At 43.4% G+C, this 16263-nt stretch overlaps 1 protein-coding gene across 3 annotated transcripts in view; it reads left to right on the top strand.

The window, feature by feature from the left end:
• The window catches only part of celsr2 (cadherin, EGF LAG seven-pass G-type receptor 2), a 70091-nt gene extending 54086 nt beyond the window's left edge, over positions 1-16005 (top strand). The window contains exons 15-34 of one of the 3 annotated variants that reach the window (XM_006783399.3): positions 1367-1550; positions 1664-1765; positions 1893-1987; positions 3051-3260; positions 3478-3661; positions 5493-5811; positions 5958-6125; positions 6200-6323; positions 6410-6610; positions 6699-6873; positions 8298-8410; positions 8649-8731; positions 9498-9624; positions 9715-9825; positions 10910-11040; positions 11127-11212; positions 11316-11486; positions 12363-12575; positions 12668-12890; positions 14791-16005. In XM_006783399.3, the coding sequence (XP_006783462.2) occupies positions 1367-1550; positions 1664-1765; positions 1893-1987; positions 3051-3260; positions 3478-3661; positions 5493-5811; positions 5958-6125; positions 6200-6323; positions 6410-6610; positions 6699-6873; positions 8298-8410; positions 8649-8731; positions 9498-9624; positions 9715-9825; positions 10910-11040; positions 11127-11212; positions 11316-11486; positions 12363-12575; positions 12668-12890; positions 14791-14797 (3027 nt within the window). In that variant the 3' untranslated portion in view covers positions 14798-16005. Of the gene's footprint in view, positions 1-1366; positions 1551-1663; positions 1766-1892; positions 1988-3050; positions 3261-3477; positions 3662-5492; positions 5812-5957; positions 6126-6199; positions 6324-6409; positions 6611-6698; positions 6874-8297; positions 8411-8648; positions 8732-9497; positions 9625-9714; positions 9826-10909; positions 11041-11126; positions 11213-11315; positions 11487-12362; positions 12576-12667; positions 12891-14735 lie in introns of all 3 variants that reach the window. The other 2 variants (XM_035904082.2, XM_035904077.2) reach the window with 2 other exon arrangements.
• The last annotated feature ends 258 nt before the right edge of the window (positions 16006-16263 follow it).

Here is a 16263-nt window from a genome sequence, read left to right as displayed (position 1 = left end):
TTCAGTTAACCCACAGATTTTCTGTTAGATTAAAATCAGGTCTTTGTGCAGGCCAATGAGTAATGCTCACTTTGGTCTTCTGATGGTAGTTCTTCACCAGGAGCAACGTATGTTTTGAGTCTTTGTCACGTTGCAAGACATCATGACGACCCAGACCCCAAACCTTCACAAATCATCTTTCCTTCATGATTCACCTTCCAGGTTCCAAATGCACTGAAGTATCCCCACAGCATGATACGCCCTCCACTGTGTTTCACTGTGGGGACATTGATCTTTGGGTTGTACTCCTCTCCCTCCTTTTGCCAAACATAAGCAGCGTCTCTGTGGTCAAGGAGCTCTAGTTTCATGTTATATTCTCATTACTTCAGTCTGGCTTGAAGATATCTTTTCTGCAGAAGTGGAGTTTTTCTTGGTCTGATACGTTCAGTTCACTCCTGCAGGGTTCTAGTGACAGTCTGCTTTAACACTATAATTTCCAACTTGGATAAGTCATTCACTCGTGTCTTGGCAGTTGTTCCATGTTCTTTAGACTCATCTCTCACTAGTTTTCTTTCCAGAGTCTTTGAAGTATTTCCCTTCATTCCTCTGCCAGACTCGTTCTGTACTCTTTAGCTCTCTTTCTTGATCTTGATGATACTTCTCACTCCAGTTCTTGACACTTGGAATCACTGTGATAACTTTGTATAGCCATCTGCTGCTTTTTGAGCATCGGCAATTCTTTTTCTCAAGTCTAAACTGATGAATTTTGTTTTCAGCATGATCCTTTCTCAATTGACTCCTAAAATCTTGCTGCAGTTTTTATACTGTGTGCAAATTGAAAAATAACCCACAGTTTAAACTTTATTTTGCAAGCTTTGAGCTTTACATAGTTAAAGCACATTATTGTACACCTATAATTATGCTTTCTAAACACACATTAGAAATCTGTAGACATCCATCAGACGTCTGCTGCTTTATGGGAACTCTTTCCTGAGAAATGAAGAAAAAGCTGCACAAATGTGGCCCTCACAGGAACATGTGAAACTTCTGAATCTGTGTCCAAACTTGGTTTCTTGCACACTTCTACGACACGTGTAGCAGACTGGCATAATATTAAGGAAGAAGCTGTTTTCATAAGCAGTCGTTATACATCTTCCAACATTCAGCGCTGATCCATTTTTACAGCTGTGTTTGCTTTGCATTGCACTGCGCTGAGGGACAATTAAAGATTTATTTTGTGTGCTGGAGGTTTGTAGCGTCGTTTTCCACCTTTTTCTTTGGCTAGAAAAAATCCGGGTGGGAGAACAGCTTGTCTGGTGGCAGTCAGATGCTTTTGAGCGTGCGGTTTGAGCTTGCCGTGACGCTAAGGAAGAATTCTCATTTGCAGGACAATCATTACCGGCCTGAAGACAGCGACACCTGCCTGCTGTGTGACTGCTACCCGGTCGGCTCTTTCTCCAGAGCGTGTGACCGAGAGAGCGGCCAGTGTCAGTGCAAACCCGGCGTCATCGGACGTCAGTGCGACCACTGTGACAACCCGTTTGCTGAGGTTACCCCTAACGGCTGTGAAGGTCCGAACACGTTAATTACAGCTTCGCATCAATTCCCTTTTTTTCATTATAGGTACAAATACATTAGATATTGTTCTAATTTTATCCTCATCATCTCCTTCCATCTCTCTTAGTAATATATGACAGCTGCCCTCAGGCCATCGAGGCTGGGATATGGTGGCCCAGGACTAAGTTTGGTCTCCCTGCAGCGGTTCCCTGTCCCAAGGGAACTCTCGGTATGATGTTTTTTTGGCAGCTCATCAAATTACCATATAATAATGGCACTATATGAAACTTGCCTCAAGCTCTCTCTCAGCTGCAGCCTTTTCCTCATGCGATAACGCTCCCTCTCCTCCTTCCCAGGCACAGCGATTCGACACTGTGACGAGCATAAGGGCTGGCTGCCTCCTAATCTCTTCAACTGCACCTCCGTTACCTTCAGCAAGCTGAAAGCTTTGGTGTGTAGCTTTTCTCTGTCACTATTTTAAATTTTAAAGTTAGTTTCCAGTTTCTACAACATCATCCTCATTTGTGAGGAGAAATAAAATGTTTTCATGAGCGTCTGCTGCTCTGCGGTGCTGCTCTGAGCATCACTGGCTTAAAGTGATAGTCCCAAAAAACTGTTCTTCGTTAGGTACACTGTTAAATATCTGCGTATGTGTTGTGCAGATTAACGGCACTTAATAAAATCCAGCTGAGGCTGCAGGTGTTTGGTTCTAAATCAAAGCTAATGTGATTAATCCCATCGGAGGCTGGATCGGATTTCATGATGGTCTATTTAATGTTTCTCAAAATATTTCACACAAAATCTCACTAAAGGATAAATCAGGCGATTGCTAAAGTCAGTATGGTTGATGCTTTTGAGAGCAGGAGTGTTCACAATCTACTTTCCAGGGGTGCTACAGGAGAAGTCAGTTACTTCCTGGGATAACTGATAAGTGCTGCAATGACACGTCACAAAATACAGGAAAAGATCAAAGGATCATTAAAACCTCAGATTCATCCTCTGGGAAAAATCAATGAATGTACGTTCAGCCACTTATTTCCCAATCGCTCACCCCAGTGGGCAGATCCACTATTTGATTTGGTGCAGATTTTATGTTCGATTCCTGATGCAACACTTCCACTTCTCTGGACTTGGAATAGAATTGAATTCAGTGGAATTCAAGTGAATCTCTTTATTATTTTAAACACCTTTGTGGTGTTTACGCCCCAGGAGAAGTCTGTGACCCTCTCCACACGTCCCACTGATAATTAAAGGCTTAATGTTCATATTTTTTTCTTCTTGAAGTCATGTGATCAGTTCTTTTGTTGACTTGTTATTCTGCACCAGTGAGACAGGCACTCCACCTCATCTCGGGCACTAGTAATGAAGCATGCATGGCAACAAAGGTGTTGCTTCAGTTTTAATCTCGTCTGACCTGCAGACATTTACATTTTAAATCTCATCTCTGTGTTACTAACACTTGTCTTTGGGATTTCTTTTCTTGTGAAAATTGATTTATTTATTTTCTTCTTCAGTCTGAAAAGTTTTTCCGTAACGCCTCGCTCCTCGAGTCTGGGCGCATTCAGCAGACGGCGGCGATGTTGGCCAACGCCACGCTGCACACGGAGAAGTTCTACGGCAGCGACGTGAAAGTGGCCTACCGGCTCACGCAGAGTCTGCTGCGTCATGAAAGCAGCCAGCAGGGCTTCAACCTCACCGCCACACAGGACGTCCACTTCACAGAGGTGAACAACCACGTCACTTCTAACACTCGTGCAGACGGAGAGCAAGAACAGAGCTCTGTTGTGGCTGTTTCAGTACACAAAACTGGAAACAGGAGGCCAGTCCTGCCTGGCTGGACATCACAGCCTGTCATGTTGTATCTGCAGGGAGTACATCACACTTCATTTCACTCTCTGCTCTGACATCCTGTCACGCTGAACTCTCGCTGTTTTCTGACAGAATCTGGTCCGAGTGGGCAGCGCCATCCTGTCTCCAGACACACGGCAGCACTGGGAGCTGATCCAGCACACGGAAGGCGGCACGGCGGCGCTCCTGCGCCACTATGAGGAATACGCAAACACGCTGGCGCAGAACATGAGGAAGACTTACCTCAGCCCCTTCACCATTGTCACACCAAACATAGGTTTGCAATATTTAGTGCCCAAAGTTTTCAGCTTATCTGTCACAGCTGTCATCACAAATGAACTCCACTTAAAAAATATATCAAAGAATATATTAAAAGAAAATTCTTATCTCAATCTTTATCTGTGAGATATTAGTCCATGCTTTCATATCAATCAGGTTAGTTTACTGTAGTGCTGTATTTGCAGGACTGTTCAGATCATCAGACTGATACTACCCCAGTACTGAAGTCACTTCATTCATGCCCAGTTAAACACAGAATTACCTTTAAAATCCTTCTATTAGTTTATAAAGCCACCAATGGTTTGACACCCCCCCCCCCCCCCCCCCCCCCCCCCCGTGACTCGCTCAGTCCCCATAACCCTGCTACGTGGGCCTCTTTCTAGAAGAAATGCACACTTACTCCCTGATATATGTTATTGTTAGAAAAAGAAGTGCAATTTCAACAGTGCATCTCAGTTTTCCTGTATAACAAAAAAAAACAGCAGCAGTAAATGAAAGAAATCATAAATTGTAAGAAAAAATGTGGAAACATTACAGAAAAGGTTCACTGCCCAGACTGTCCTGTAAGTATAAAACAAGAGGTTTTTGTTATTTCACAGTGAAATGTTTTTAATTGCTGTGGACATATTTTTATAGTAGTTTTTATAGTAGATGTCTGTTAGTTTGATGTAATAGGAATGGTTGAATGGCTGTAGGGAGGTCAAAGCAGGAAAAAGTAATGAAAACATAGTTAAAAGTCCAAAATCTACTTGTTCCAAAGCTGTGAAGTGGGCCAGATTGGAGTCTTTTGTCGGCTGATTTTGGCCCCAGGGCCTTATGTTTGGTACCCCTCCCTGCTATATCTCTCAGGTCAACGAGTGCAACTCTTTTAAATGTTCCCAGAATTTGATCTAAACGTGCTCAGGGTTTCAGTTACTGTGCTTCTGTTCTTTGCAACCAGCTGCTGCTGACCTGAGGTCAGTCACAGCTGCGTCTACATTCAAGAACAAACTCAAACCCTTTTTCCTCTCCCCAGCTTACATTTAATCACTGTGTGCATTTTTTTGTCTGTTATGTTAAGCACATCGAGTTTACACGTAATGAAATTTTGCTATATAAATAATAATGTCATTGCCGTGATCAGGACACATGCTGCACGCAACAGGAGCACTTCAAACAGCTTTAACTGCTGGAAATGCTTCACACATGACTCCCCACTCGCATGCTGTGAGGTTTTCTGAGCTATCTGTGTAAGAGTTCGTATCAGGCACAGTAAAGACCGTTTAAAGTGCACGTCACAGCTGTTAAAGCAGAATTTGCCCTGAAGAAACCGGCAGTGGTGCAAACCCCAATCAGAGCAGTCATGTGTAGTCGAGATCAAATAAAGGTTGAGTTCAATACCTGATCAGTTTGCTGCGTGGACGAAAACTGTTTTAATAAAATAGGGTCAAACTTTATTTTTAAAAACAGACACTTAGTATGGTTCTCATACTTAACTAGATTAAAAACAGGCTGTGTTGATGATTTTTCTATAAAGATTTTGAACATTATCAGTTCAGTCACAGGGAAAGCATCCTTCGCCTTCTTCTGTGTTGCAGGTTTTAGCAGATTATGTCCTTTTATTTCCATTAAACTTCTTATTGCACAGATAAATCACATGGTTCATAAAATGTGAGGAAATTAATATGAACTGAACAAAAGCCCTAAATTCAGACGTCCTCTTTTTTTTTTATCTAAAATGAGAAAGTTATCAGATTCGTTTCTGTCAGATTAACTGTTTGAACTTAAAAACGCCGAAGCCCGTTTTGAAGCAGCGTTCTCTGACCTTCCCTGTGTGCTGGTTTTTGCAGTCATCTCCGTGGACCGTTTGAAAAAGATGAATTTCGCCGGCGCCAAACTGCCGCGGTATCAGTCCCTGAGGGGCCCTCGTCCTGCGGATCTGGAGACGGCTGTCACCCTCCCAGACTCAGTCTTCCAACCACCTGTGGAAACGAAGGGCCACAGACACCTGGACGTCTTCCCAGAGTCCTCGCTGAGGAACCGCTCGGCCAACAGGAAGAAACGCCACCCCGATGACAGCCAGCAGGACGCCGTCGCCAGCGTGATCATCTTTCACAGCCTGGCCTCACTGCTGCCCGAGAGCTACGATCCAGATAAGAGAAGTCTGCGGTAATAAAACTTATTCTGACTTTTTTCAGAGTGTAGAAAGTATAGAGAGGCTAATCTGCTGCTGCTTTTAGTCGTTTTCATTTCCTTTCCCGGCAGAGGAGAGAAAAAAGAAACTTTATTTCTTCTTTCGTGTATTTTTGCCTCAGTGTCCCAAAGCGTCCTGTCATCAACACCCCGGTGGTCAGCATCACTGTGCACGACAACGACGCGCTGCTGCAGCACGCGCTGGACAAACCCATCACCGTGCAGTTCCGGTTGGTCGCCACCGAGGAGCGCTCCAAACCCATCTGTGTCTTTTGGAACCACACCATACTGTGAGTGCAGCTGTAAGTGAATGGGGGCGCCCGGGCGAGGTTGTGCTGTGCTCACGTTTGTGTTTGTGTGTCAGAGCTGGTCACGGCGGCTGGTCGGCGAAAGGCTGCGAGGTGGTTTTCAGAAACAGCACCCACATCAGCTGCCAGTGTTACCACATGACGAGTTTCGCAGTTCTCATGGATATCTCCAGGAGAGAGGCGAGTGACACTCACGCTTCTCATGTGATCAGAATCAGAGTTGCTCCTCACTGTAACGTCGCATTTTCTCATTCTAAACGCACCAGAACGGAGAGATCCTGCCCATCAAAATCCTGACGTGGAGCACAGCCGGTGTGACGCTGGGCTTCCTCTTCCTCACCGCGATCTTCCTGCTCTGCCTGAGAGCCATGCAGTGCAACAAGACGAGCATAATCAACAATGGAGCCACCGCTCTCTTCCTCTCAGAGCTCATCTTCATCCTTGGCATCAACCAGGCCGACAACCCGGTAAGCGCTTTGGTTCTCGTCTCTCTCGCCTCTTCCCTCTGGCCCTGAGAGCTCCCAAAGTTTTAATCATTCTGTATTCGCTCTGCAGTTTGTGTGCACAGTCATCGCCATCCTGCTGCATTTCTTCTACCTCTGCACTTTCTCCTGGCTCTTCCTGGAGGGGCTGCATGTTTACCGCATGATCAGCGAAGTCAGAGACATCAATTATGGACCCATGAGATTCTACTACCTGATTGGCTGGGGAGTTCCTGCCTTTATCACAGGTGTGAACCTCGAATTAAAAACCCACTCTACAAAGGAAAACCACTCCACCCAGCTTGTGTGTTGAGTGGAATAACGAGGATCTTAAACCTTTATAACGTCTTTCGTGACAGCGGGAGCGGAAATGAGGAAAAGAATCAGACACGTCTCAAATACAATCACAAAGAAGTTGAAAAGCAAATTAAATTTTTAAAATAAAGCTGAGTGGATAATAAAAATAACAAACCAATTACATTTGAATTATCTTTTTCATTATATCTGCTCTGTGATCTGAAGACATCGCAAAAGGTTTGAGGAAGGTGTTTTTTTACAGGGTCACCTTTCTTGATCAGATTTTTTTTAGATAATCACAATTATATTATTACTGGCCGGCCGTCAGCTGTTGGCTATTTTTAAAGTCTTTCCGCACTGATCCATTCAACATTTCTTTGAATCGAGTCATTTCTTAAATCTTTTAGCTTTTCCCAACATTTTTATTTTGCAGAAGGATTTTCTATAAATCTACACTGCTAAAGAAAGACGGGAACACTCGATCATCACAGTATAACACAAAGTCAGTTAAACTTCAGGGATATCAATCTGTTCAGTTAGGAAGCATCAATCACTGTGAGTCCATTTCAGCTGTTCTGGTGGAAATAAAAGTGACAACGAGTGTGCTGGAGAGGCAACAACACAACCTCCAAACAGGGAATGGCTGTGCACACACTCTCTCCTCATCCTGGCAGGCACTGCCCACTAGAGGACGTCAGACCCTCAGGCCACCCTCATGAAGTCTGTTTCTGATTGTTTGGGCAGAGACATTCACACCAGTGTCCTGTTGGAGGTCATTTTGGAGCTCTGCCACTGCTCATCCTCTTCCTCTTTGCACACTGGAGCAGATACCAGTCTGGCTGATGGGTTAAGGACCTTTTAAGGCCCTTTCCAGCTCTCCTAGAATAACTGCCTGCCTCCTGGAGTCTCATTGTTGCCCCTCTAGTCCACCTGTTATTCACTTCATTAAAACCAAAACAGCTGAAACTGAAACAACCCTCTGCTACTTAACTGACCAGATCAATATCCCAGAAGTTTAACTAATTTAATGCGACAAACCTGACCCAGGACCACAACAACTAAAGAGATTTGTGTTTCTTCCCAGGATCAAACCAGGGGTCTGAATATCAGATGTACATGTTGGTCATTACCAACAGTCTTACAGTTAAATTAGTTTCGTTGAATAGCCAATTAAGTTAGTTCCTGTACAGATTATAAACCCACAGAACGTGTCTATATACCCAGCCACACTATGAGAAGTCATTATTTATTCAGCTTTAGTAACTTTAACTGTGACATCATCCTCTGGAGATAAAATAGTTTCAGTAAAAAGTGAATCAAGGCAAAAATTAAACAAACTTTTCACACTGTCTATTTTTTCTGGGGTCAACTCCAGGTTTGGCGGTGGGTTTGGACCCCGAAGGCTATGGAAACCCTGATTTCTGTTGGTTGTCTATGTACGATACCCTGATCTGGAGCTTTGCAGGACCCATCGCCATAGTGGTGTCAGTGAGTACCTGCATCCATCCATCCAATCGCACATGAATATCTTGTAGTTTTACTAAAAGATATAAAGAGACGGAGGTAAAGCTGTCACCTCAGCAGCGTGCATAGCATTTTCACGCTACATTAACTATTGTTTATTCTTCTAACATGCTGCACTGCAGACCTTCACTTTACTGTAGTTTTGTCACAAACTCCTGCTGTGTTGCAAGTAGTGACATACTGGTGTGTTGTGTATCCACAGATGAACATCTTTCTGTACATCCTGTCGTCCAGAGCCTCCTGCTCGCTGAGACACCACAGCATCGAGAAGAAAGAGTCTCGTGTGTGAGTGTCCCGGCCTGTCATTCAACACCAGCGCCGTTTACTTCCTGCCTGATTAGAGGATGTCAGTTTGTTATTTAGACAGGAAAATGTTTTGCACATAGGCAGTCCTTATGTTTAGCAACACAATTCAATTCAGTTTTATTTATACAGTTCACAATGCCAGTCACCTCAAGCCTCTGTAAATTTAAGGAAAATACCCAACAAGTAGTAGAGGGAAAATCCCAACAATCAGCAAGCACTTGGCGACAGTGAGAGGAAAAACTCCCTTTTAACAGGAAGAAACCTCCAGCAGAACCAGGGTCGGGGACCCAGGGACTATGAAACCAGTGCAGATGTCATTATTGGGTATTTCCAAAAAGAAAAGAAACCAGGCTGACATCAGCATGTTGTAATATAAACATCATAAAACATAAAATCTTTAGTCTAGGCCTTGCTCTTCGGGGGGAGCTGCGGTCTGTGCGTGTTCTTTTTTTTAATATTTTCTGCAATAATCCCCTGACCCAGGCCACTCTAAGCACTCAGTTTCAGACAGTTTTTTTCAACTCTTGGGTCTGTATGATGTCATAGAGAAGGGATTCCCCCAATATGGTCAGCTCAGGCTTGCTTATCGTTGCTGTTTTTGTTGCTGTTTTATCCTCAGATTCATGTGCTGCTCTGTTTTTCCGTGTGTTGCATTGAACTCTTGTTGTTGGTTTCCGAGTCAGGTCACTGGTCACTCCAGAAGTCCTTCCTCGCTAACTTCTCTTTGTGGTTTCTCTCGCTGCAGATCTGGCCTGAAGACCGCAGGCTGTGTCCTCTTCCTGGTTTCAGTCACGTGTTTTCTCGCACTCCTCTCCGTCAACAGCGACATGATCATCTTCCACTACCTGTTCGCTGGTTTCAACTGTGTGCAGGTGAGCCCATCGGTTCACCCTGAAACTGCTTGAAAGGCTCAGTTGTGCCTTTTTACTAACCTTTAACCTTTTCCTGTCGTCCAACTCCAGGGTCCCTTTGTTTTCTTCTTCCGTATTGTCTTCAATAAAGAAGCAAGGAACGCTATGAAATACTGCTGCAGCCGCAAGCGACCCGATCACATGATCAAATCCAAGGCCTCCGTGAGTCCCTCGTAACAAGCGGCGAGAAAATATTTCATTCGGTTTGACACCTCTGGGATACGTAGTTATGCTGTTGATACTGCACCATCTGTTCCCGACAGACTCAGCTTTGAGCTTTTTTTGACATTTAAAAAAGGAGGATTTATTCTCCACCCTAAATGACTGACTCTACTAAACAAGTAAAGTAAATCTCATTCATCTGTGCCAAAAAGCGCTATCTCCACCGTAAAACTGTTGCTGGAAACAAACAGGTAAACTGGAGCGTGGCATGTAATCCACAGACAAATACTCACTCAGATATTGAATGGATATTCTTAGCAAAAAGACCTATCCTTGTGCCTGAAAATCAGTCATATTGAAACTGATTTTCAGGCAGAAGGATGAAAATCAGTTTCAATATGACGTTTTTTGTAAGGATAATGTTGTGCTCGGCGCTCCAAAAACAGAGACAGAGAGGCCGGTGTTTGTGAGCACTGATCAGGAAGGAAATAGACGATCTGAGTTTGGAGGGGAATCTGTGCCGTATCCTGAACTGTTACGTCTGGCACGAACTGATTATGTGCGCATGTGCTCTGGAGCTGTGATTTCTGCATGAGATCCTCTTGCCAGGCCTCTCTTTGATACTCCAGTGTGGCTGTACAGTCGATTCGTGACAGATCTTCTTCAATTGTAGATTTAGAGATAGATCCGGTGGCTTATTGGAGAAAGGGTGGAAATGTTTTCATTAAGAAGCTGCAAGGTTACAAAATTCTGAAAAAATCCGACTTGGATCAGCAGAACATTTCTTGTAAATGGGAAAATCTCTTTTATAAATAAGTCCTTTACTGGTTGTCTTCACTTAGAGTCTTTTAGAGTGTGATGTATCCTTCAAATGACTAAACAGAGACAAGTTCACATGACAGACCAGTTTAAATATTATTTAAAGAATAAATTTTTTTCTCTCTGATCCAAGTTTGTTTCTTAGCATCTGTACAAAAAAATTGCAGGAACAATAAACTCCCTGTTATGTTCTTTACATCTGAAATAACTCTGCATCGTATTTTTATAACATGTTTCTCTGCCTGCCTCTTGCCTCCAACTCCAGAGCTATAAATGCAACACGAACTACATGGACGGGAGGTTGTACCACCTCCCCTTCGGCGAATCCAGCGTGTCGCTGAACGGCACCATGCAGAGCGGGAAGAGCCAGCAGAGCTACGTGCCATTTGTCCTCCGGTGAGGAAACCACTTAATAAAAAACTACTATGAGTGTGCTGAGTGACGGACTGAGTAAGTGAACTGAACTGTTTCCATCTTCTCAGTGACGACGGGTTGAGTAACAGTCAGGCACACATCGCTCTCAATGACCACACGTCGCTCTTCCATGAAACTAAGGAGCACTTGGACGGTAGCGTGCTCATTTTCCTCAAATCTGTTCTTCACTCTCCCACTTTTGCACTGATGGAGTCACTGGATTCGTTTTTCACTGACGCTAACCCGTCAATGTTTAGATCACGACAGCGACTCGGACAGCGACCTGTCTCTGGAGGACGACCAGAGCGGCTCCTACGCTTCCACTCACTCCTCTGACAGCGAGGACGAGGAGGGCCCCCTCCCGCCAGAGGAATGCTGGGAAAATCTGGCATCCAATGTCGCCAAGAGACCCCAACCACTCAGTCAAGGTGCTCTCCTGAACCTGTTCACATGTATTGCTTTTACACTAAAGTCACACCACAAAATGGTTTACTTTCTGAAAAGCAGTCAAACAGTCAGAGTGAAAAGAAAGTGCACTTATGAACTACATGGAGGACAGGCTGTACCACCTCCCCTGTTCTAAAGTCTTAGAAGGAATATAAAAAAGTCACATAGTCCTTAGCAGGTCTTAAAATGAGGTCGATACAAGCTGCGATTATCAAAAAAACATGACACGACACAATGGGTCAGTATTTATTTACCTAAGGCGAAATGCACGCCACGATTCAGCAGGTTGACGTAATAGTTTTCTGCGTGACGTTCAGTCTCACATTATTGTCGAGGAGTTTTGCCTCAGTCGTCTTTACCGTGTTGCTTCTATTCATTGAGCTTTGCAGGCATTCATTTACACACAGCTCTTTCATGGTCACACACAGGATTTCAGTCGCGTTGAGGTCTGAATCGGTGCAACACCTTACTTTATTTTCTTTTTTGCTTGGCGTTGTTGTTCTTTTGCATGTTCACGTGTTCAGTCGAGCTTTAGCTGTCGGACAGAGGAGAGGAATTCATGAGCAACTCGGTGACTGCTCAGGTCCCATGCATGAAAAACAAGCCCAAATCACCACCCTTCCCCCACCATGGTTGACAGTTGGTCTGAGGTGTTTGGGCTGATGTGCTGTGTTTGGATTTCAAACATGGTGATATGCATTATGACCAAACATCTCCACTCCGGTCTCATCTGTCCAAAGGACATTGTTCCAGAAAGAAAAGTGTATAATTTGTGTGTATTTGTGTACATGTATAATAAGAATCCAGTACAAGAAAATTGGATTCGCTTTTGGATGTAAATTGTTTTTGTTTTCCAGACAACGGTCTGAATAAGCTGTACTGGCCCGGAGAGTACGCTGCCACAGTGAGTGACAGCGAGCTCACGGGTGGAGACAGAGCGAAGATGGAAGGGCTGGCCAATCAGGAGCCAATCGTCCGCGACCCCCGGTTATTATCAGACGACAGAACAAAGGAAAGCGTGACGGTGCTGCTGCCTAGTCTGCCGAACTTCAGCGCCCACCCTCACAAAGGTAAGCTCATCCAAACCTCAGAGCTTTAGCTTGACCATTATTAAATAAATAAGCTAAACCTCTGACACAAACCAAATCTTACCCCTGTCCAGGGATCCTAAAGAAGAAGCAGCTCTCTCCCATCGTGGAGAGGAACAGCTTCAACCGCATCAACAATGAACTGTGCGAAAACGCTCCGGGTACGGCGTCCCCTCATGGATCTTCCTCTAGTGAAAGTCGAGTGGCCTCGGCTAAACGCAGCTTGCCTGACCAGCTGAACGGGGTCGCCCTGAGCATCAAGGCGGGGACAGTGGACGGCGACTCATCGGGATCAGAGTGAGTATCAGGAAGTCGATACAGATGAAAACCAGCATCAGATTCTGAGAAAAGGGAAACTCACTCATGCAAACGCATCAGTGTCGTCGCCTACGTGTGTGTCCGCTGTTTGTTGCTGGAGTCGTTCAGTGTTTCGTTCAGCTGTCTGTGTCAAATTATGAGTCTTGCTGCCATCAGTGGTCGTTTTCATTCCTGGTAGTCTGTGTCGTTTCCACTCGAACCGCTTAAATGTTAACGTGAAACCAAATGAAGACAGCACCATTCCTGATATCCTGTACACAGTGAAAGTCAGTGTGGGCTCAAAGAGTTCACTTAAGTCTAAAATATTATCACTATAGGCACTGACCTTAAAGATCAATATATTTTTGGAATAATCACTATATTATATATGTAATAAATTTCTGTGGCCATCATGTTTAAAGGAGCAGTTTAGACCTTTTCTATTTTAAATGTCAGTTTTACTGCCATCGCTCCTTTTCTCTGTTCTGGACATCGGCAGCTTTCTGTCATTGTTTTAAGGCAGCTTAGTGCTTCACGCAAACACATCTTACTAGTACAGAATAAAGCAAAGACAACATGTGCATGTGCAACATGTGAATAATACTGCGCAAATGTCTTGAGTCCCATTTATATTTTACTTTGAGTTCTGCAGACTTTCTCGAGGTCTTAGTTATGGCCAGAAGAGAGAGAGTTCAGACTGAAGAATAAAGGAGATCGTAGCAAATATTGATTTCGAAACACGTTAAAAACTGTACAAACTTTGCTATATTTACATTTATGTTTGCGTGTTTCAATAAATCGCCGCAGCTATTGTCTAAAAACATATACAGAATATGTCTGTGAAGGTTCTCAGTCATCCATATACAGAACATATACAACATATACAGAAATAACAGTGGGGCTCAAGACTCATACACAGTACTCTTAAGTGTGGTTTTTACACACAGTTTGAGATTTCTGGAACAACAAGCCAAAAATACCACATTTATAAAACTGCTTGTTAAATGGCGTCTCAGTGTCACTGATCATGAAGTCAGTTTAACTGTAAACGCAGTGATAGGTGACGATTTTCACAGGGTAATGAAAGCTTTAGTGCCATAAATGTAAACATAGTGATAGTTAAAGATCCTGCACACCTATCCATAGGATTTTATTAAGTCTTTTTTTAGCAGCTGTTAAGAAAAATTAAAAGTGACCTTACTCTTGTTCTAGTAGGAGAACTAATCAGGCCAAAGATTTGATACAGACGGATGCTAGAAAAGTTTCTCAGTTAGGAGAAGGTTCACTGCAAAGAGGATTCAGACAGATCGTCAAATTTGCACATTAAAAGTATTTGAAAAAGGCACAGAAATTATTTGTGATCATGTAGACAAAAACCTGGAGATCCAGCAAGAAGAGAGGAAATCTTTTACTATGAAACTGTATAAAACCAGTGGCCCACGGCTGGTTCAGACGTAAACACTTTTCTATTCATTAAAAGGTACTTTAAAGATTTTGAAATGCAGTCATTATTCACAGCAGTGTGAATTCCAGTTTACTAACCAGCCTTCTTTACCCCCTTTTTCTCTTTCCAAAAATCTCAGATTTTTATTCTTTAGTTTTATCCCATGAAGCTCTGATCCTCATTCAGAAACAATCAGGATCACTGTCTTCAGATTGGTGCATCATTTTTTCGGTCACCCCTCACAGCCCGTGTGTGTATCTGTGTGTGTATCTGTCTGTGTGTGTGTGTTTCATTGTCATTTTTATTTCCTTTTTTTAATTTATTGCATTCGTTTCCAACACTTGTCTCTCCATCCCATCATCCTCTGATTCATCTTCATCGTACCCACCCTGTTTTCCCAGCAGCCACTGCAACACCTCCATGTGACCTTGCTGACGGAGGGGTGTGTCTTTGCAGGTCATAGAGTGACTGCAAACAGGAAGCACTGGATTTCCCCTTTGATAAACTGTGGAAAGAAGGAATTCCCCCTTCCCCTCTCGTCGTCTGAAGGAGTTTATGTGTGCGTGCGAGTTCATACACGTGTGCCAAAACTTCAGGAGTCCCTGCGCCACCACCCCGCCCGCACCCTCACACAACAAGCCTCACTCTCCCTTTAAAGAAACGGTTTTGTTTACATACTTGAAGAAATGCACTTTTTTTTTGATTTACTGTCCTGATTGGCTGGTGGTCCATGTTTTTTTCCAACTTTGTTTATTTTTCCAGGATTTTTATATCGTTTTGATGACAGATAATAAAAAGAAGTCATACTTTCAGGCTCATTTAGTTGTACACTTGCAAACATTCAGGGAAATTTTCCATTTTCATCTACTGCTGTGTTTTGTGCCGTCTCTCTGGTCACTGGAGCTGTTGCCGTCTCTGCCCGTCTGACGTTCGATGACTTCAGACTCAGGTTGTTGAGGTTTTACAGGCCTGAAAATATCCAAGAGACGCAACACGCTCGAGTGCGGGTCGTCCTCAGAGGCTCTTTGCGTGTTCGTGGACCGTGAGCTGCTCACTAAGACTGACTCCATCTGCCTGGATTCTCCATGTAAGCTACTGATTACTGAAGGGTGTTTCCAGAGGCCACAGGTGGGAACAAACCTGTATGTGCAGACCTTAAAAAGTAAAGACTCAAAGGACTTTTGATACACTTTTTTTTAAGCCACTGAGAGCACGTCTTTTTTTTTTTTACGGATGTGGGAATTTTTCATTGTTTTATCCGAGGGACGCACACATCTGAGTTCAGTGACTAAACAGCTGTATTTTATAGACTAGCAGCGAAGCTTGTGTCTTTTGTAAAGTAATTAAATACATGCAAATTTGAGCTGTAATTCATTTTTACTGTACAGAGTGGCCTGTAAATGAATTGAGAACATATCGTTAAATGTTAGTAAATATGTACACACGTTCAGACCTTGGTTTTAGGAAATACTCTTGATACCTGAGAGAAAAAAAAGTCTCTTATGAGTAACTACTGAGATTGATGTGAAGCCATTTTTTACCAACCATATGAGTTTAATGTATAAATTTCATGCCAACACTACCACGTCAGTCATGGTGTTATAACACTGGTGTCCAAACAGAGGATTGTCTTTCATTCTGCCGCTCCTGTTTGTACTGATTAAACTGTTTTCTACCATTCCCGTCGTTTCGGCCTGTTTATTGGAGCCAGTTCAGGTAACGCTGCGTTTCAGATGTGTTAGTTTGATAGTCCTTCAGTACAGCTGTTTGCAGCTGTCACGCATGGGTTATATTCTCTAAAAAGAAAAAAGAGTTGATCACACTTACACACTTTAACTTTAGAAATTAGAGTGTTGTTGTGTTCTTATAAATGAACATCACTGGAATCTTTTTGGAATTTGGAAAAGTGTGCTTTTATGTCTTGAGAGC

This window comes from Neolamprologus brichardi, chromosome 5 (genome assembly GCF_056152115.1).
Source record: "Neolamprologus brichardi isolate AB-2024 chromosome 5, ASM5615211v1, whole genome shotgun sequence".
In the NCBI taxonomy this organism is placed as follows: Eukaryota; Metazoa; Chordata; class Actinopteri; order Cichliformes; family Cichlidae; genus Neolamprologus; species Neolamprologus brichardi.
This window is presented reverse-complemented; position numbering and strand designations above follow the sequence as displayed.